Below are 21,861 nucleotides of genomic sequence, written 5' to 3'. Positions count from 1 at the left end.
CTACTTTATCAAAACCTTAAGAGATCTTTAAAATTATGTATTAGGTCACCTCTCAGCCTACTCTTTCCAAGAGAAAAAAAAGAGAGCCAGCATCGTCATCCTTTTCCGATAGGTATCATCGTTGTAATTTTTTTTGCACCCTCTCCAGTGCTTCTATATCCTTTTTATATTATGGTGACCAGAATTATACACAGTACTCCACGTGTTGACTAACCAAGGTTTGATACAAGTCTAGCATAACTTCTTTACTTTTCAATTCTATCCCTCTGGAAATAAACCGTAGGTCTTGGTTTGCTTTTGTATGGCCTTGTTAACTAACCTATGTCGCTACTTTTAGTGATTTGTGTATTTGTAATCAGAGATTGCTTTGCTCTTCTATCCCATTTAGATTCTTATTTTCCAAGTAATATGTGACCTTATTTTTCTTACCAAAATGCTATACCTCACATTTGTGTTGAAATTCATTTCCCAATTATATGCCTAGTCTGCAAGTTTACTAATGTCTTCTTGTAATTTGTTGCAGTTCTCCTCAGTATTTTAAATGCAGTTATATTATTTCTAAGCTCATCTTCCAATGTCATGTCCACCTATCAGCTTAGGTACCTTGCAGCCACACATACTGCCATATTACACCCAGGAATTGTATTTTAATAACTTTAGAACACAAAATAAATAACCTGACTAACAAATTTATGGTAACTTTGCAAAATGGGACTTGGTCAAACACGCCTTTTATAAAACTGAACAAAGTGGATGAATAATGCGATGCAATACACGTGATCAAAATCACAATTGATAAACTTCCCAATAAAGCTACTTCTGAATTGCCACCATCCTTGATGTGGCTCACTCTAGCGAGTTCTTCAGCACATTTTGGCATAAATTCACCACCAGAGGATTGGATGTTCCAACGATCTAGTGACACTTGGGACCAAATGTGCTGTTCCAGCAAATTCTGGGCCATTCTGCAAAACTGTAGGATAGGATTTATATTCCACTTGTGATGCTCATGTGTCTTGGATGAGATCTATGCAGCAGCCATTCCTTTCCTCACAAATCACAAAGACCAATAACATTTCTATTAGAGATGGGTTTCAAAAACACAGATGAAACCAGTTTGACAGGTCTAAATTTTTAACCATTTTATTAATATACAACATTGTAAGAAAACAGTTTATACACACATTTTTATACATACACACACACACAAACATCCTCAAGTTAATTTGTATGCAAGTGTTTTATTTAATGCTAGAGTGAACAAGTGGCAAAATAGGCTCTACACTTGAAACTGAGGTATATGAATATGTCTAGTTAACAAGCAGTCCAGGGTACTGCTTTATGGCCATTAAATAAAACACTATTACTAGACAGTAACCACACATAACTTGAATAAAATAAAAACAATGGTTCATGAAACATTTGTACAAAATAAATTAAACCTCTATCAAAAGATTAACTAAGTCAGAACTATTTCTTTGTGGTATTCTGTAAAATTAAAAATATTTTTTCAACCAAAAAGGTCAATCTAGACACATTTCAGATTTGATTTTATAGATCGGGCTGCTAACATGAAATGGATAAACAGCCAATAACCATTATATTTTAAGTTTACACACAAACCGATCATACATCAGTGTAACATGCTTCAAAGAAGTGCTTACAGTACAGTCTGAACTAGGATGTTTACTCAGTTTCTCTCAAAAATATGTATTTATGTATAAATGGCCAGCTGTTACGACAAAGCAGCTATGGCCAAGATCCAGATCTTTGCATAATTCTGACTGCTAGATCCAAATTTGCTTTTTTAAATAAGACAAAGAATGTGCAAGAAAATGATTGACAAATTTTCATAAAGCAGAAATGTGTTCAGAAACAAAAAACTTACTTTTGAGTGAATAAAAGGAATTAGGACAGAAATCATGTCATTTTTTAATCATTTTAAGTAGGAAACTGCAAGAAGGAACTGTAGTTATTGTAACAGAAATTAAAAAGGACCAAACTCAAGTTTCCATCTCAAACAACAAAGTCACTATTAACCAACATATACAGGGTGTGCCTATTTGTCAGTCCATGACAAAATCCTTTCAGCACCAAGCAAAGGATTAGGAACAAACCCAGAAATGCACCTGCATAAGTTTACAAAGTTCTCCATGAAAAGGACAGTAAAAGTTGGAATTTAATGATACCGTTGCTGATGCTTATTATGTCGTTGCTGCTGGTAAGTCAGGCTTGGTGCACTGCCAGCATTCCAGGAATTTTCCCAGTTATTTTCATAAGCCAAGTTTTGATTGTATCCAGATTGATAATAATTACTGGTGTCTTGACTATTCTGATTCAGAGGAATGTATGATGGCCCAATTCCACTTGCTAGGAAACTCTGATGAGTAATTACATTAAAGTTCCTGTAGTCAGATTCTATTTGTGAATGAGAGTAGAACGGACTACTGTTGTATGTAAATCCTTCTCCTTTTGAATCCTTGCTATCTCCTTTGACCAGCTGCAAAGTGGAAGCGGGAACACTGTTCGAAGCCAGTTCGGAAGTTACATCCTCGGATGGGGTGATCTGAACATCACCTGATGCCTGCTGCAAGGACTCCTGGGGATGACTCAGCTTTCTTTTTGTTCCCTGGACCTCAGTCTGTGATTTATTAGCAACATTCAGATCTTCAGATTTCTCACTACAGATTTCTATCTCTGGTGAATTATCTTCAGAGTCCAGTGACATATCCTCCTCTTCATTGTTTCCTTCACTTGTTCCCAAGTTTTCTGGATCAGCACTTTCCACTTCTGCCAACTCCAAAGAGTTGGAAGAAAATGTACCTAGCCATTAGAAATTACTGATGAAAACATACATGTCAAACGATTCAGAACTACATTTACACATCTGAAGCGGGATTCTTATCAGTACCTCTAAAACAAAACTGCAACATTCTTTATTAGAAAACCTGAATTTTAATAGGATATGCTGATGCCACTAACTGAGCCAGTTACTAAAATTACTTATACTATGTGCATAACAATGCATCCCGTTCCTGGAGGTTAACTTTATAATGCTGCTTTCTATGGGTATACTGTGTTCCACTTTTAATACAGAAAACACGCACTTGGGACCAGCTTCCCACATTCACATTACAGAAATTGTCCATTCCTGGGTTTCCGTGATAACATTATGGGAACCTGAACTTGTTTACTCTATGGACTGTGACCAACAGAGGAGGATCCACACATCATCAGCTGGCTATATCAAACAGTCTCAGCAAATATGTTATTTGATTTAAACTCTATTGCCTGAAGAGGCGTGAGCCCAGGGGCAGCACGGACCAGCCCACACTGCAATGTGTGCGCATACTAGGTCCGTGCAGCAGAGCAGGTCTCCAGCCGTCTTGGTTAACCCTTGCCACTGGACCAAGACCTAGCTCTGTCAAGCCCGTGTGGTGGCTGGTGTGTAACGGCCACCCCACGTTAAAAAAATCCACAGGCATCTTCCACCCTTCAGGATGTAGGGCAGGACCTGGAATATTAGGTCCTTCATTGAAACACCTGTGAACTCATCCTCTTTTGACGTGGAAGCAGGTCATCCTCGTTTTGAGGGACTGCCTATGAGTGAGTGATTTGCCTGATGAGGCTCAGAAACTCCGAACACAATTTTCCCAATTAGGAAATAAGTAACATTTAAACAAAAACTATACTAAGAAACAGCCTTTTCTGATTTTAGGTTATGCCCTTAAACCAGAGCCAAAAAAAAACTTTCCACAACCAATTTTTTTTTTAAAAAAAAGCTTTAGCAGATTAATTCTTCTGGGATAAAACTTTTTTTTTGCAGGTAAAGGCTCTTTCATAGATTGTATGATGCAATGTTTTGAGATTTACTGTATCCAGGACATTAAAAAAAATTCCTGTTATCTTTTCTAAACTTTCCTCCTCATCATCTGTAAGTGCAGGATCAGTCTTTCCTTTTCTGTATTCTTTCTAATTAGAAAAGCATATCGTTTTGTGGCATGATCAAAAAAACTGAACACCCCATTCTAAGTGCGGTATGACTGAAAAGCTAATGTTACATTAAAGTGATTTTTCAGACAGTGCATTAAAAACAATGTGCCCAATATTCCCAAGTCTTTTCCAGTTTCCCTGATATTATGGAATTCAATTTATTGTATACTCGTGATCCACATTTTTTACTTGTGTATAAAGATGCAAATTCACTACATGCTCGCTCAATTTCACAACCAATGTAAATCTTTTACTGCATCACGTCTATAGTTTTCCTTATTTTTGTCTTCAGCAAACTCGAACAATTTAAATTCAGGTCATTTATGTAGATTAGAAGCAATAACTTAGAGCAATGATTCATTCAACACTTCCCTGCAGTATTAAAATAAAATCAGCTAATTTCCTAGTACATTCTACTTGCCTTGCAAGCTATCCCGAGATCCTAATCCTAGCAGCTGTTTATCTTCCATGCTTGAACTATGGTAGCCAATAAGGCTATTGAAGTTTTTCACAAGGTCATCAACACTCGCCACGATCACTCCACATTCTGAGTAATTGGAAAGAGGCTCCATATTTTTTTCTGAAGATAATAAACAAACTATATTAATACACAGCCTACATGTACAAAAAAAGGTAAATTTATACCTGTAATTCAATACCTACCTGTCAGGAACACCACATGCCTGTGCTGTATGGTCTGAGCTTGAAGTTTGACCAAACAGTCTAATTCAATAGTGTTTCGGGATCTGGAGTCACAATCATGGTAAGATAGAACTTCTACTAAATTACACTTCTGATACTTATTCACAAGTGACAGAATATTGAAGGCTGCTGTATTTGTCCTGTAATAATGTGTAAACAAAAATAGTTCCATTATTCACAATACATTGTAAAACTACTAAGTACCACTATAGTTTGAACACCCTGACATCAGTTCTAACTAATAAGTGAACCATGCAGCACATTTATATTTATGCTGACAACAGATTCTTACGATTCAGCATCTTCATAGGTTTGTATCTCTGAAAATCTTTAGCTTCAGTGTTGTGTGTTCTACACATCCACTGGTTTGTTAGGGCAAGGGAGAAAACAGTTCTCTAAAATCTCTAGTCCCATTTGGTGACTGCAGAATTATTGGAACACAAGTAAAAATGACCACGGTCACAAGTTAAATAGCCTGAACACAACATTATCAATTCCTTTCAGCATCTTAAAAGAGATGTCATATCAATCATCTATCTCCAACTGTAGCAATTACATGTTAGTTGTGAAAGAGACAAGCTAATTATATAGCCAGTTTTGTATGTAAATCTGTTTGGTTATACATTATAATATTCTTCTGCTTCTTATCAAAGTATTTTTACACTATTAAATACATAGAGTAATGGATCTCCCAGCCGTTGCTGAGAGTACACTATTACATGTCTTTAGATTGAAGCTCTTCTCTATCCTCTTCTGACTCGACATTTCTTGTTTACTGCTTATCTGCCCCACTTATCCTTTATCTTTTTTCGTATTTTATTTTTAATTTTCATGTTTCATAGTCTTTTTGGCTGGAGGTGGTTGGTAGTATCGTGGTAGTAGGCATGGTACACGAAGGTGTGAGAATCATCCTGGATCGTGGCACAGGTTGGTAGGTTGTGCATTCCTCACAGGCCGGGGAGGGATCCAGCTCAGCTGTTTATATTATGGTGGTGAACCAGGGGTAAAGGTCAAGGGTTAAAGTAGGCTTGGTTAGGAGAAGGAAAAAGGTATGAAGAAAAACACGGGCAGGGCAGAGCAGATGTTCACGGTAAGAAATAAGAGGTGAAGGGGAGGTAATAGGAGAGTAGGAACATTAAACTGCCCTTGCAATTACAGATATGGGCAAGAATCTGTTACTTAAACTTTTGTAGTTTAAATAACAGGGATTTCTACCATAGGAGGAGAGTTAAAGAAAGACTTGCATTTATATAGGGCCTTTCATGACCACCGGATGCCTCAAAGCGCTTTACAACCAAAGAAGTACTTTTTGAAGTGTAGTCACTGTTGTAATGTGGGAAACGCAGCAGCCAATTTACACACAGCAAGCTCCCACAAACAGCAATGCAATGACGACCAGATAATCTGTTTCAGTGGTGTTGATTGAGGGATAAATATTGGCCAGGGCACCAGGGATAACTCACTGTTCTGTTTCAAAATAGCACCATGGTATCTTTTACATCCACCTGAGAGCAGACGGGGCCTTGGTTTAACATCCCATCCGCAAGACGACACCTCAACTGTGCAGCACTTAAGTGTCAGCCTAGACCTGAACCCATAACCTTCTGACTCACGACGCAAGAATGCTACCCACTGAGCCACAGCAGACACTGTACCCCTTTTATAATTCAAAATTGGCTTTCTAGCCTTTACTGAGAACCTGCTTTTGAAGGAAGAGGGGGAAGGATTCCCTAAAAGTTTCCCCAGAACATTTGGGAAATCCCCATTATTAAAAAATAATTAACAAGGCTCCTTCTCCAATACCCTGGGGAAGCCCTTTAGGGATTTCCTGTCCACTTAGTTCAAAAGCCAAATCCTGGTCATCATCATAGGCAATCCCTCGAAATCGAGGAAGACTTGCTTCCACTCCAAAAGTGAGTTCTCAGGTGACTGAACAGTTCCAATACGGGAATTACAGTCTCTGTCACAGGTGGGGCAGACAGTCGTTGGAGGAAAGGATGGGTGGGGAATCTGGTTTGCCGCACCCTCCCTCCGCTGCATGTGCTTGTTTTCTGCTCTCGGCAACAAGACTCGAGGTGTTCAGCGCCCTCGTGGATGCTCTACCTCCACTTAGGGTGGTCTTTGGCCAGGGACTCCCAGGTGTCAGTGGGGATGTTGTACTTTATCAAGGAGGCTTTGAGGGTGTCCTTGAAACATTTCCTCTGCCCACCTGGGGCTCGCTTGCTGTGTAGGAGTTCCGAATTGAGCGCTTGCTTTGGGAGTCTCGTGTCGGGCATGCGAACAATGTGGCCCCCCCAACAGAGCTGGTAGAGTGTGGTCAGTGCTTCGACGCTGGGGATGTTGACCTGATCGAGAACACTGACGTTGGTGAGTCTGTCCTCCCAGGGGATTTGCAGGATCATCCTGGTAAATGTCAAGAAACAGCGTTATGCTGTTTGCAGTCTGAGGGGGGGGGCCATGATTGGCTATCGGACTGAGAGAGGGGCAGGATAATGGTTTCAAACAGCCAGTGTGGCGGGGAGGAATAAATCAGCCCACGCAGACACATGGGTGGATCATCCTGGGAACATGAGAATTCCTGTAGAAAATGTTCCCATAACAATTTTCATGGTACACATGACCTGTGTAAGAGTATGATATATTTACAATCAATGTTCAATTATGGCATTTGAGATAGGCTATAGTTGCTTTATTATTGTTGAATAGTATGAACGAAGACACAACACACTAACCTTGCCAGTTCCTTTAACTTTTTGTGTATTTTGCAGTGAACTTTCCAGACCCACTTGCTTTCAGGAGTGCTCAAATCTTTAAGGAAGTCCAGGAATATCTGCAGTTTTCCTGGAAAAAATGTTTTCAATTGTTAAACAAAAACAAGTACAACAGTACTTCTGCAACTTAAGAGTTATTTGGAACTTCAAGAAAACAAATGTTAAAATGTCAGCCTTGTCATTTGAACTCTGGACACTCCAGCGACAGGTTTCACAGATTGTCAGGCAACCAGGTTGAATCTCCCAAGCCTCTGAACCGTCTCATCTTGGACCTTGAACAGTGGGGGTGGGGAGGGAAAGACAGTATAGGATCAAATACTTTCCTCCCATGAAAACTCTGTGCGTGTGCATCCCAGTGTGTGGATGGGCAAAAACAACTTGAAAATTAGTGGTGATCTTAAAAAAAAGTATCAACAGACTTGCATCGGGAAAACAAGATAGCAGGACACTGAACTGACCATACATTTTAAAACCTATTGTCAATTTCACTTGGTTTTGGCCCATTGGCTTTCTGAAGCCCTTAGAAGCAAACATCATCATTCATAATACTTTATTTTCTAATTTAAAGAAAACTAGGAATTGCCTAATCTCTGGCAGGCAACCGTGCAAGATGTGAAAAGTCTCGAGTGATTAGAACTGGCAATAAACAGCGAGCTGTGGCAGACCAACTTACCAACAGTAGTGCACTCTGGATTCAGGACGGTTTCATCGGACACCACAAATCCACCAGACACAAACAACTCATTGTATGTGTGATTCTGTACATCATCCAAACTATCCACTCCAGCAAAGCTGACACGAGACAACTTCTTTAAAGATGTCAAGGATGGGACCTGCAATTAAATTAAAGCCCTGAAATAAAAGTACCTCTCAGAAACAAGTACAAATACTTCCACATTCACGCGACTAAAGGCAAAGTTGCATTAACCCTCGTTATAATGTAAATGTAGCCTAAATCTGGAATCACAGCCTAAACCGACACTGGAACAAAGCGAACGAGACTCCCTGAACTCAACTCCCTAAAAAAAATTATGATCGAACACACATTACACGACCACATATTACTACAAAAGTGCCTTTGGCAAAATATGCCAATGAAATCAACCTGTTCACCAAGTCCAGTTCAATTCAAATTTTGCACACATTTAACCAAACAGGTGTTTCATTTACATCAAAATGCTTAACAAAAGCATGGCACTATTTACAGACATGACAAAAGTGACTCATTGTAATAAACTCAATACCTCTAAAATCAACAGTAAATTATTTTTGAAAATTTAAAATTTGAAAGTTCCCAGTATTACATTTGTGTGTGAATCTCCCCATATAACTGATCACAATTTACATTTGGTTGCACATCTTCAGTGAGCCTGAAAATACCAAAGTCAATTAACTGCAAAATATTTTTAAAGACCAATTTCTTCACCTTGTGAATGTGAGATGCAATGTCTTCATTTTGAATTATAATCAGTAATTTATCCATAGAGCCGTCTTTCCTTTTCAAAAACTCCTCTGGATGACACTCCTTATTACCCAATCCGGTCAAATATTCCTGCACAATTCAGAATTAAGGAATTATTCATAACCGTGCCACAATTCAGAAAGTGAAATTTCATTACAAACAAGGATAACCTTGAGTTTATCTCTCCGTTATTTTTCCACTCCCTCTGGCTATGTTTAGTGTTAACAACCTGGTGTTAGTACGAGTAACATGGGCTGGTCACTCAAGAACGCTGACTGGGGATGCCTTTAGTAAATTGGACTCCTCATATTTCCTTATTCACAATTACATTATTAAGTAGAATGATCCCCCACCCCACTGTAAAATGAAAATGTATTAAATATATTTTAGAATGTTATAATTGTCCTACTCTTACATACACAAAGCATCATAAACAAGCATGAACAGGTCTAGTGTTACTGTTGTAAAAACAGAATTAAAGAACATTCCAATCATACAGTCGTGATGGAGCATGCATGAGGCAACTCATTCCCCCATCATGTCATTTTGGTGATCGTCAAAGTTCCTTAATTTCCTTCCAACTCCAACACTCATTCCACAAATGAGGACATATAGGTGATAGGGTTCGAGTAGTTGGGATATTTTACAGACTCTCCATTGGTTCTTAGCAGGAAACACTTTGTAGCTCCCAGCATTGCCCAGACAGCCTGGACAACATGGACTACAGCTTGAGGGGAAAAATGTGATTTCCAGTCAACAGCACAGCAGTTCAATGCAATATTACATCAAGAGATTGCGATAGTATGCAGAGGCATCGCTTGCGGCTACAGAAATGTTATATGCTGCTGTGCAAATGATCTTCCATTTGAAAAATACGAGTGATTTTTAAACAGTTGTTAAAGAATAGTGGGTATTTCAACAGGTATTACTGTAATAATACAATCAGAACAGCTTATAATTTGAACTAAATGAATGAAACACAAACAACCAGCCCAGAAGAGGAAGATCAGTTGCCTCTGAGTTTTTAAACAGATGCAAGCTGCAGGACTGCCCATCTTCTGAACATGCCAACTTCAATTTGAAGTTTCACTGGAATGTAGTTAGCCCATTACAGGGAGCAGCAATCTGAAATAATGGTGTAAATCTTTTGTTGCTTAATGAGTTGCTTACTGAGATGAGAGTCAGTAGTAGCAGTGTTATCACGAAGATTTCAACAAAGTGTCAAATTTTCATACTACATCTACTTGAACTGTGAACAATCCGCAGTACAATTGTAGACAGGATTTTTGAACGATAGGGGAAGTCGAGGGTTATGGGGAGCGGGCTGCGAAAGTGGAGTTGAGACCAAGATCAGATCAGCCATGATCTTATTGAATGGCAGAGCAGTCTCGAGGGGCTAAATAGCCTACTCCTGCTCCTATTTCTTATGTTCTTATGTATTTAGGACTAGAAGTAGGAACTTACATTTATTAGCACGTTTAACATAGTGAGACGTCCCAAGGAACAAGAGGAGGCCACTCAGCCCCTCAAGACTATTTTGCCATTCAATTAGGTCATGGCTAATTGGTTATCCATTTACCCACCTTGGTTCCATCACCCTTAATACCCTTACCTAACAAAATATCAATCTCAGTTTTGAAGTTTTCAATTGGCCCAGTATCCAGACTTTTGGGGGGCGAGAATTACAGATTTCCATTAACTGCATAGAAAAAGTACTTCCTGATTTCATTCTTGAATGGCCAAGCTCTAATTTTAAGATCATCTCTTTATCCTGGTATCCCCACCACCAAAAGGAAATAGCTTCTCTGCATCTACCCAATCAAATTTGTTCATTTTAAACATCTCAATTAAATTACCCCTCAACTATCTATGCAATCAGTATTTGCAATCTGTCCTCATATCGCAACCCTTGAAGCCCTGGTATAATTCTGGTAAATCTGTGCTGTACCCGCTTCCTGAAGTGTGATGTTAAAAACTAAACACCGGACTCCAGATGTGGTCAGACCAGGGATCTGTACAACTCTATATACCCATGATTGAAATCGAGACAAATTCTTCCTGTGAATCATAGGATAATCTAGAATTCTTTTAGGATGGTCAAAATTTGCTTTATTGAATACATGAGAAGTTATTTCAGGCCATTTTGAATGTCACTGTACCTTTATTTCTGCACAGACAGAAGTCTTCTCCACTTCATAAATGTAAAACTTCACCGTGTTCTTCTGAACATCCTTAATAATTTCAACTAAGCTGCAAAAGACTTCAGGGTTTAACTGCTGAATTAAGTTGGTTAGACATGGCTGTGCTCCAGGAAGCCCTACTATGCCACTGGGTTCTTGCAATGGGCACACCATCTCCTGCTGGTTCCCCAAGATCGGGGTTCGTTCCGGCGACGAGCGTTTGTCCTCCCCTACTGTAGCCGGGTAATTTGAATCATTAACTGAGCCAAAGGTAAAACTAGTTTGTCCAGAGGTTTGCTGCGAATGCACTGCACTCTCAGAAAGGGAAGCACATTTTGGAACCTTTTCAGGCCCCACAGTCTTTTCACAGGGAATCAATTCTTCGTACACAGAGGTATTACAGTGGCTGGACTCCTCTGTTGTGCAAACCAAGGTATTTAACTGAGACCCCGTGGATGGGAGTGGCTCTTGTGCGATTCTATTGCACATTGCAATCTTACTTTGCATCCCCCGTGCTAGTTCTGGAGAAGATGATGGATAAAGATGCAAATTTGTACGCGATGACCCAGAGCACGCATCAACAATTACACAATTCATCCTCTTGCGTAACTGATTAATGTAACTTTGGACATGAACTTGGTGTGACTGGGCATTTGAATATCTGGAAAGTGCCGGAACCTTTCGTGTTGCAGAAAATATTGGCCTTTTGTTGTCAGGACCATATCGAACTTTCTCCTTCTTAAGCAATTGCTTCATTTTGTCAGAGAATTTGCTGTACGCCAATCGAACGGTATTTTCAATTGCTGACGCTGAATCACCTTTCAAATCAAACGGATGGCCATTGGTCTCATAAGTTGCAAAGTAGTGCTGGAAATCCTTCGGATACTCCTTTAAATTGCTGCTTACTCCAGTGTCAGAATCTGAAGGCGACGGATAATGATTAATGTTCGACTGGCGATTCATGACCCGTGGGTCATCAGGACATGAATCCTCTGGTGGTAAATAGAACAGTTGTTCAATCCGTGATTTCATATCTACAAACGAAGACAACTATTATCGTACATTCTATAAACCAGACACACCAGGTGTTCTAGTAACTTGTAAGGTTTGATGTTAATCATTGTGTTATTCAATCAGAACACCAATAGTATAGACCATGATTTTAAAATCAATATTCCAATGAATTTATGCTGGAATAGGAGAGTGTATCTGTGCTTTGAAGGGTGTTAATGTTTTATTGGGGAGTTCTCAGTTAGTTCCTGCAGCAACCAAAAACCTTCCCCACTTACTCAAAACCTTCGCTGCAATGCAACCTCAGCAAATTTTAAAGCCAGCCCTAATGGTAAACATGATGGCAGAGTGTAGCTATTGATAAATCAGTTAAAGAGTCAGAGATGAAGCACACTGGGCTGGAAATCCCGGCCTCCACGGGTCTGTATGGAGTGTGTATGGACCCGGGAGGGCATTGCAAAAGCCGGTTTTTAGCGCACAATGTGCATGCACTGAAAACCGGCTTTTCTGATCTGTCAAGCTGGAGTTTAAAAACCACACAAAAATATAAAAAATGTAATTAAAAACTTTTAAAAACCCTGCCCACTACATTACATTTATTTTTAACCATAATTTTAAAAACTTTTTTTAAAACTCGGGGGAAAAGAAATTATTAACTTTAATTTCAATTAATTTTAACGTGAGGTGTGTTTATTTTTTATTATGTGTTTAGTGTGTTTGATTTTTTTCCCCCTCATTACTAGCAATGAGAACTCATATGGAGTTCTCATTGCTATTAATGAGAAAGCTGTGGAATACTGTACCTGATTGGCTGAGCTGTCACACATGACTGCACCTTCTGGAGGATGGGAAGAGAAAGCCTCCCCAACAGAATCCCACGCACCTCCCGGACCACCAGGTAAATTCGTAGAAATGTTTCGGGTCGGAGGTACTTGCCCGCGGGAAGCTTCTGACCGCAATTTCAGCCGCATTATCTTCATTACACTACTTCTTTAAACTAACTCAAAACAATGAATTCCAGCATAAGGCGCTGGAACATTAATTTTAATCACCAGGAGGCAGATTATATTCATTCTTATTAATGTACCAGTCTCAAGGTTACTGCCTTCAGGAAGGGAGTAAAGAAGAATTGTTATAAAGAGAGAACATTCGCAGGATAAATCAAGTTTGGAAAATTGGGGAGAGGAAAAAACATCTGAATGGTATTCGATTTTTAAAAAATCCTGATTCCCCTCCCCCACTTAAAACATTTAATATCTAGAAGTATTAAGCTATGAAGACAATCACAAATATTAATAGACAAAAGTCTTACCGGTTATGGGAATAAGTTTCCAGTTAATTTCACTATCACTGGTACAATCGGAGGTGGTCATCTTCTTGCTGTACAGCTGATCAAGGGAGGCATTTGTACATGGACTACAACCTTCAGCACTGCCTATACTTCCCATGCTCTGCTCCTTAGCAACAGAGAGATGAGTGCAAGAACAAATTCAGCAATCTGAATAATTTTTGACATCACAATAATATGTGTTCTCTACCGTGCTGTGGGAGAGTTGGTCCTTTCAAAGATGGACTCAATATTCCACTCTAGCAATTTAGCAGTTCATCTTTCTTCAGAAGGTTTGAAGAAATAATCCAGGTCTTAAATAGTTACAACCATGAAACGGTACTATTCTTAGTTTGTTGGTATAGGTCAGATAAATTATACAATATACTACTAATGTATGCATGTCCCTAAAATGTACATGACAAGACAAAGCCAAGGTGGCTGACTGGTCCTGTACAAAGGCAAATTAGACTTAAACAAAACATTTTCATAGATTAAAGGGCTCAATTTTCCCCGAGCCCGTTTTCTGGCGTATTGCCAGAGTTGCGCCGCTTAATTCGGTAAATAAATGCGCCAGAAAAAAATCTCCAAAGTTTCCCCCATTTTCCAGTCTGCACTGGAAAAAGGAGCCGGGCCTTCTGCGCATGCGCAGGGAAAAAAACTGACGTTCTTGACGTCGTTGAAATGGCCGCGCATGCGCAGTAGAGCTGAGAAAGGCAAATGGCAGGCAGTGTTGGCTTGTGAATGGCAGCCATAAGAGGTGGCAATAGGGAATGGTCAGCATCAGACCACAGGACTCATTTTAGGACCTTCAAGACTGCTCAGTGGCAAGTAAGTATCACCACCTAGTTTGGAGAGCAGGCTTAAAGGACTCAAGTCAGAGGTAGGTAAAATGAATAGGGAGCGTAATGATGACAGAAAGCAGGCATGACGAGAATTTCAATCACAGGAAAGCATTACAGGAAATAAGTCTGACAGTTTAGTGGAAGAGAGAGGGAGAATGAGAGATAGAATAGAACAAATTTGAGAGGGGAATGGCATCACGATTACAATACCAGGCAACTGATACATCTCTCAAGAGACTGAACTCATAACTACCACCCAATACCATCAAAGATCAGTGATGCAAACCTAACGCAGCAACTGAAGTATTTCCTTGTAGTCTAAAGAGTTTCACTGCAAATGGAAGCAACAGTGATGTCCTACTATGCAAGAACATCTCTACTGTCTGTAAACTCTCCATTTTACTAGGGGTTGTACTTCGAGCTAGCTCCCTCTCCCGCCGAGCCTCTCTGATCCCGAATGCAGTGCGTGCCTTCCTGCTCTGTGGCCCCCCGGGTGCACGCTGGTCAGTTTGCTCTCTCTCCCGCCGAGCCTCTCCGGTCGCGAATGCAGTGCGTGCCTTCCTGCTCTGTGGCCCCCGGGTGCGCGCCAGTCAGTTTGCTCCCTCCCCCGCCGAGCCTCTCCGGTCGCAAATGAGTACTGGTCCAGGTCCGCTTCCCGCCCCATTCCCAGGTCGAATGGCCTCCGATGTACTTGCCTGCGCCGATTTCTTTAACTCTCCGCAAGGGTTTTCTCGAGAGGCCATATACGCTGGCCTAAGTAGAAATGGAGTAACTATCAGCTGGCCAAAGTTGCCTAAATGGCCAGAATTGGCGAAGGTGGCTGGTTACGCTCTCTTTTGAGGAAAAAAAAAACTTTCCTAAAAAAAAATTTTTACTAAATGAGTTACTCTGGTGCAAATTGATTGGGGAAACGGGATTTTTAAGTTAGGCCAGAAAAAGCAGCCTACTCCAAAAAAAAACGGCGCAAATACTGGGGAAAATTGAGGCCAAAGTATGTAATTCTGAGGGGAAAAAAATACACATTGTGCACAATTAAAAGGAAACAAAACTGCTGTTAGAGCAGCTAAAAGTCACTGGAGAAGAGGATAGTAGACATCTGCAGTAGCAATGGTAAAGGCCTTTAAGCTACATTCGAAATCAGAGGTCTATTAAAACTGTACAGCACCACTGAATGCTTCCCAGGGACAGGACTGAATGGACTCCCAGGGAAAGGCAAGAGTATTAAATAATTACTTTGCATCAGACGTTATTCTCGAAGGCCATGCTCGTCTCGGCAGTTGTACTGTTAATACAATTGTAAATGTTATCATAGATGAAGATACCACCTTCGATAGAATTGGAACCTTTCAAAGATCAGGCTGATGGCCCTTATGACCTCTAGAGGGTCTTTTGTGAACTCCCTGTCCACATTTTTAACAGCTTGCTAGAATAAGGAACTGTTTTCTCAGACTGGAAGGAAGACAAGGCAGTACCAGGGAACTGTAGGCCTATTCGTTTGACTTCAATTATGGGAATGATGCCTAGAGGGATCAGGAGATTCTCTATCTGATCACCTTGACAGAGTAGTCGTCTTTAGGGATACTCAACATTGCTGCTGGAAAAGATGGTCTTGCTGTACTAATTTGAATGAATTTTTTGAAGTCACTAGGTTGGTAGATCAGGGTAGCCTCACCATCTACCTGAATCATCAAATTGTCTACCTGAATTTTCAGAAAACATATAAAAAGTACCTCAAAATAGGTTACTCCAAAAATAGAATCTTGTGGGAAGCTACGAGAAATGAATTAATTGGCTGCACACCTGTATGCAGAAAGTTATCATGGATCTGCTTGGAGACCAATTAGCTGTGCCACAGGGATCAGTGTTAAGGCCTTTGGTGTTTACTATCTATTTATTAAATGCCCTAAATGATGTTGGGGGAATGATTTGCAAGTTTGTGGATAATACAAAAATTTGTGCGAATGGTAGGACAGTGCAACAGATGTTACCCAGTGTCGGCACGTACACCATGCCTCAATCCTGCTCCCCAAATGTTTCATGGAAGTTGGCACCTGCGGTCTTGTCCAGAGGGAGCTTGTTGAGCTGTATGATACTAGGACTATGTACATATTGGTAGTGATGGCAGTAATTTGAAGCATTAAATCATTCAAATATAATATGATGCTCCTCTTACCTCACCCTGCATCCAATTAGCACCAATACACTAAATACGCCCAATTACAACATTACCATTGTGAATTAGAGTTTGTTTTCTTATACAACGAACTGGTTATTCAGCAGTTCCCTATTTTATACATTTACAGGCAATGGACAACTAGAAAAACAGAGAACAACAAGCCTTACCTCTGGGTACTCTGCCCTCAAATTATATTGCAACGAATGTTCTCCAGAAGGCTGGTCATTTGTTTTTATTCTGAAATGAGTGTCATCAACATACGCTAAGCCAGAGCCACTTTCACATAATCCAGGACTTGCTCGCTCAGGGCCAGGTATAAGCTCTTCCTGGGAGTGTGCCTGTTTTGGTGCTTCATTGTATGGGGTGTGGTCATCAATGCTTTGCTGATTCAGTTGGATTTCCTCATTAATCAAGGCATTACTTTGGTCCCAGCAGTAATCCACATTGTTTTGTCGTAGATCACCATCACCGGGGCAGACATCCATTCTCATTTCCTGCTTTAGCTGAACTTCTGAGCCAGAGTTCTGACAAGTGGAAGATTTAAGTACTTCAAGCAACAAGCCAACCAGTTTTTGAGTATCTGGAGCCAATGTTGTGGTAGGATCATGCGGTCTTAAGTCAGTATCAGTGAAGCCAAGCCCGTTCATTTCTTGAGGGCCTGTATCCGATAACCTTAATTCATCCTCCGCCAATGACCCTGCAAAGAGATCACTTTTTTAAAAAAAGCACAGAGCCTGGTAAATCTTAGATTGTTCCACTTTTCACAGTCCACTAACTCAATCACACTCGGTGAATGAAGCAACAACTCATGTCTATGTATGGTGAAGAATTCCACAGGAGAAAAGAACATTCTGTCCAATTTCTAACACCACAGAAAAATGCTGGCATTGTACTAGTAAGCTTTCCCAGGTAGGGCAATATACTCTGCACTCAGTAACTTGGATTGATGGCCTTCCAGCAAAGCTAATTCAACTCACTGACACTGGCCGGCTCAGTATTGTTTTCAAGTCAGATCATCATTCAACAAAACCACACCGGACAGGAAGCCAGAAACAAAAGCAAATATACGTTAATAACAATTCTTTTTAAATTGTTTAAAAAAAAATCAAGTTATTTGGATGTCAAGATGCCTTCATTAAAAACATGTATTCCAAGAACAGGATTCAAGCCAAACAAAATGTGCAGTTTAGTTAAATTACAAACTTATGGCAGCAGAAATTTTACACTCCTGGTTATTTTTTGGTTTTTGCTCAAGATGAGAAATTAATCACTTCTGTAAATTGTAGAGACCCAGTGTGAACCAGATACAGGACTCCCTTTACTCTGCCCAAATAATGCACTTTAATTCCAATCTTTGAAAAGCACCATTACACATCAATATGAAAGTTTCCAACTCTATCCCGCCCCATCCCAAATTTATGTATATGGAAATACTCAAATAGGTCAAGCAGCATCTATGGAGAAAGAAAGAGTTAACATTTCAGTTCAGACAAGGGGTCAGACTTGAAACGTTAACTAGGTTTCTCTCTCCACAGATGTTGCCTGTTCTGCAGAGTATTTCCTGCATATCTGTTTATATTTCATATTTTCAGCATCCACAATATTTTGCCTTTTGTATGTATATGATGCTTATGCAGTCAGAATACCAAGTCACAGCTACCTTGTGCCTAGCTGGGGGCTCTTTTGTCCTACACCCATGAGTAACTGGCTTTGAAACTGACCAAATGCATTTCACATAGAATCCTTAGTCAGAAGAGGATTTTCGCCACATTGGTCTAATTGACCAAAAGTGAAAAGTCAGTTGATAACTCACCACACCACCCATTCAACCCTCAATATCATATGAGGTTTAATATTAAATGCTTTTTATATTAAATGTTATGCTGTTTTCATTACCTTGAGTGGTCTTCATGTGCTTGTGGCTCCTCTCAGAAACAAATTCTAACTTCCTCTTCAATCCAAGGTTATTTTTGTCAGATATACAATGTGCAAGTCCTTCAATATTCATTACACAAGCTTCCCCTGGGCCATGCCTTTTCCTGCTGTAAATCAAGTCAATAAGTTCTTGGATTTTATCAGGATCATGATCAGCCATATTATCCGAAGGCATTATGAAGTCACTGTCAACTATGATGCTGTTCGTTTGAGGATCTGTGGGTTCCTCAGCGGTGATCTCCGGCACTGGATTCTCAGGTTCCTGCTCCTCTCCAGCGCACGCAGCAGGAGGACTCAGTATCTCAGTATCAGGATTTGGATATTGGTCTAACATTTCTGTAGCTTTAGCAACTTCAAATTGATAACGAAAAGGGTAGAAAAAGTAAGAGCGCAAGATTCTTGGTAAGTTTGGTCTCTTCTGCCTGGTTGAAGAGAACCTTTTCTCATCATAAGTGGGAATGATGAATTGAGCAGGCTTCCCATTTTCAGCACAAGCCTCTTTTCCCAAGGAATTCTTCAGGTAACCAATAACGTTGTTTTCAAATGCAGCATCTATGCTTGTATTCTTTAAGCTACAAGGCAGCTCTTTCCGAATTTTATCCAGAGCAAAGTGCAGTGCAGGTACAAGCTTGGATAGCTGAGGCATCACCTCTGGGTCACTGTGTACAGTTAACACAGATTCTGCACTTCTCTTAATCTCTTCTACAAAAGAACACACCAACAGTCACCAACATATTAGACACATTTACATAATAGACTAAGTAGAGAATTTAAAATGTAGGACTGGGAAGAAAGAACATGCGTGGACAATTTCTTCAAGTTTATAGTGTTTTTGAGAGCAATTTATGCCATGAAGTTGTCAAAATTTGATTCCATATTAAAAAAAAAATTGCACTTCACAGAACTTGCTTAAAAACTCGGAAGTAATATTTACAGTGAAAAGATTTAAGGTTTTGAGATGTTTGTGTCAATTTACAGTGCAACATGGGAATGATCCAATTAAACAAATGAGCGCAAAGATGGTCTAAAATCTAATTATAGGGAAACATTTTCTAGTATTAATATCACCCGAGACAGCTCAGGCTGTGTTCAGCCTATCCAGCTATTCTGTGCCACAGAAGCTTTGCTTTCATTGATAAGATGGCGGAGAGAGAATAAAGTGCAAAGACATGTAAAGTAGGTACTGATTACGACATTATTTGAATGTCAGAACGATTTCAGATTACAACGAACTTTTGCATATTTAAGAGGACTTAAAATTTACTATATATTAACAGTATAAATTGCTTCTGGATGTATTTGGCTGCTATTCCATACTGATTTAACTTACCAACACCAGTCAGTCTAGACTCTGGAAACAAAAATAGTGCTTGAAGAAACTTGGGCTTCGCGTTTTGAGATTCTGATTTAAAACATAAAAGAACATTCAGAATGAGAATTATGGATCAATACTGTGTAGCTGCACTCCAATTTGAAAATTTCATAGATTCAACTGAGACAATATTTAATATAAATCTGAGCAATCACACTTACCATTATCTGCCATTTCTAATGGAGAAAATAAAAGCAGAAATCCCCGATCACCCAATGGTTTGATAAGAACCTATGCAAAAAGATATTAAGTCTTTAAAATATTACATTATATGAACGAGAGGGGGGAGCGCAAGGGAAACAGCGCTGGGGGTGGAGGGCACGAGAAAGTGACAGCGTTAGGAGCGCAAATACACAAGAGCGAGTGACAAGTACCCAAGAGTGAGTGACAGCTTGCACGTATGACATTTTATTTTTAAAAGATTTAATCGGTTTATAAACTGAAAAGCAAACATGCCTGGGCTGAAAGATTTAGCCAAAATGAGATGAGCTTCAGTCATTGTCATTCTCTAGGCAACTCGCAAACATATACAAGTGATGGTTGCATTTTATTAAAATGCTTAATTCTTTTCACTAAATTATACATTCACCAAACCTTAGTGGAATTAACATTTAACTCACTAGTTTCTCCTCTTCCAGTTTATGAAGCAGAGACTCCAAATTGCGTCCTGTTTTTCCTTGTTCCACAAGCTCATACAAGCTATAATACAATCCACTCTTCAGTGCTGGGGGAAAAAGTTAAACTGGCTATAAACATAATTTAGCAGAACTTATTAGCCTGATATTTTAATAAATGAGACACTAGTTGTAAGTCAACTCTCTCCAAAAGACAGCAGGCTATCTTAATAGCCTTTATTGTGGGTTACTGAGTCTGGGGAAGGCGAGGAGGAGGAAGAAGGGTGAAGAGAAGAGAGAAGGGGAAGGAAATTAAGTTTTGCATTTTTACTCTGGTTATGAAAATGACAGCGGCGGAAGAGTTCCAATTTTGACGGGGAAAAGCAAGAACCAGACATTGGTTAGCTATTGCTTCCCTCCCCACTCTAATTACACAGCAACAGACAGCACATTTGGAGGAGCCGGCTACCTAGAATCAAGGCTGAGTTGCCACCAGCTCAAGTGATTTACTGAAGTGAAATGCAGTCCACAAAAGGTGTTAGAGGGAATTCTAACTAAAAGGTCAACAAATGTTTAGTTGCAGACCAAGCACGCACCTTCTCTTGTCCCAGAGAAAGTTATTTTCCGGAATACTGTCATTGGTACTTTGTTTTTTAAGCAATCAACACTCATAACCGTTTCAATATCAAGTTTTTCAGGCCTAAAAAAAAAGAATATACTTGATTAAAAAAAGCAAGATCTATAAATTCAACCACAGTGAAATATGTATACAAGCCAGATACCCCATTTTTAATTTGAACAATTAGAGATCAGAACATAACATTTAACCATAAAACTCTACATTAATGGAAATAATCCCAGTTTAATCATAAATTAAAATACATAACTTAAAATGGTCAGACAGGTTAATTATAAACAGACAACAAGCATAAAATGATGATCACTTTCAATTTGGTTGCATGGAGTCAACATTCAAGACTGAGAAAAGTGATTAGAACCCAACAATCATCAGTTCAAAGATAATATTTAGCATTTAACATAGCATATTCTTCCTTTCTGGGAATGAAAGGTATAATGGTAAATAAGGTTGGTGAGTTGCAGGCACAAGTCGCCACATGGGACTACGATATTGTGGCAATAACAGAGACTTGGCTCAAAGAAGGGGAGGATTGGGAACAATGGCCCCAAGTTTCCACACGCGGCAAAACAGGCGCCCAGTTTTTTGCGCCGAAAACGGCGCCTGAAAAAAAATGCGCTATTCTCGAGCGCTTTGCAGCTCGATGTCTGCTTGGCGCGGCGCACAGGGGGCGGAGCCTACCACTCGCGCCGATTTTGTAAGTAGGAGGGGGCGGGTACAATTTAAATGAGTTTTTTTTGTGCCGGCAACCCTGCGCGTGCGCATTGGAGCATTCGCGCACGCACAGTGTGAAGTAAACATTGGCACTCGGCCATTTTAAAAAGTGCTGCAGAAAA

The 21,861-nt window shown here is 39.8% G+C and overlaps 1 protein-coding gene across 5 annotated transcripts in view; it reads right to left on the bottom strand.

Moving 5' to 3' along the window:
* Nucleotides 1–1,116: 1,116 nt before the first annotated feature.
* LOC139277177 (protein TASOR-like) overlaps nt 1,117–21,861 on the bottom strand; it is a 52,132-nt gene continuing 31,387 nt past the window's right edge. For 3 of the 5 annotated variants that reach the window (XM_070895280.1, XM_070895283.1, XM_070895284.1), the window contains exons 10-23: nt 20,985–21,088; nt 20,395–20,498; nt 19,936–20,005; nt 19,733–19,804; nt 18,364–19,104; nt 16,635–17,164; nt 13,432–13,576; nt 11,088–12,142; nt 8,893–9,018; nt 8,140–8,299; nt 7,428–7,536; nt 4,657–4,835; nt 4,415–4,573; nt 1,117–2,823 (exon numbers count right to left, since the gene is read on the bottom strand). In XM_070895280.1, the coding sequence (XP_070751381.1) occupies nt 2,180–2,823; nt 4,415–4,573; nt 4,657–4,835; nt 7,428–7,536; nt 8,140–8,299; nt 8,893–9,018; nt 11,088–12,142; nt 13,432–13,576; nt 16,635–17,164; nt 18,364–19,104; nt 19,733–19,804; nt 19,936–20,005; nt 20,395–20,498; nt 20,985–21,088 (4,198 nt within the window). In that variant the 3' untranslated portion in view covers nt 1,117–2,179. The remainder of the gene's footprint in view (nt 2,824–4,414; nt 4,574–4,656; nt 4,836–7,427; nt 7,537–8,139; nt 8,300–8,892; nt 9,019–11,087; nt 12,143–13,431; nt 13,577–16,634; nt 17,165–18,363; nt 19,105–19,732; nt 19,805–19,935; nt 20,006–20,394; nt 20,499–20,984; nt 21,089–21,861) is intronic. The other 2 variants (XM_070895281.1, XM_070895282.1) reach the window with 2 other exon arrangements.

Source organism: Pristiophorus japonicus, chromosome 12, assembly GCF_044704955.1.
Source record: "Pristiophorus japonicus isolate sPriJap1 chromosome 12, sPriJap1.hap1, whole genome shotgun sequence".
Classification (NCBI taxonomy): Eukaryota; Metazoa; Chordata; class Chondrichthyes; family Pristiophoridae; genus Pristiophorus; species Pristiophorus japonicus.
This window is presented reverse-complemented; position numbering and strand designations above follow the sequence as displayed.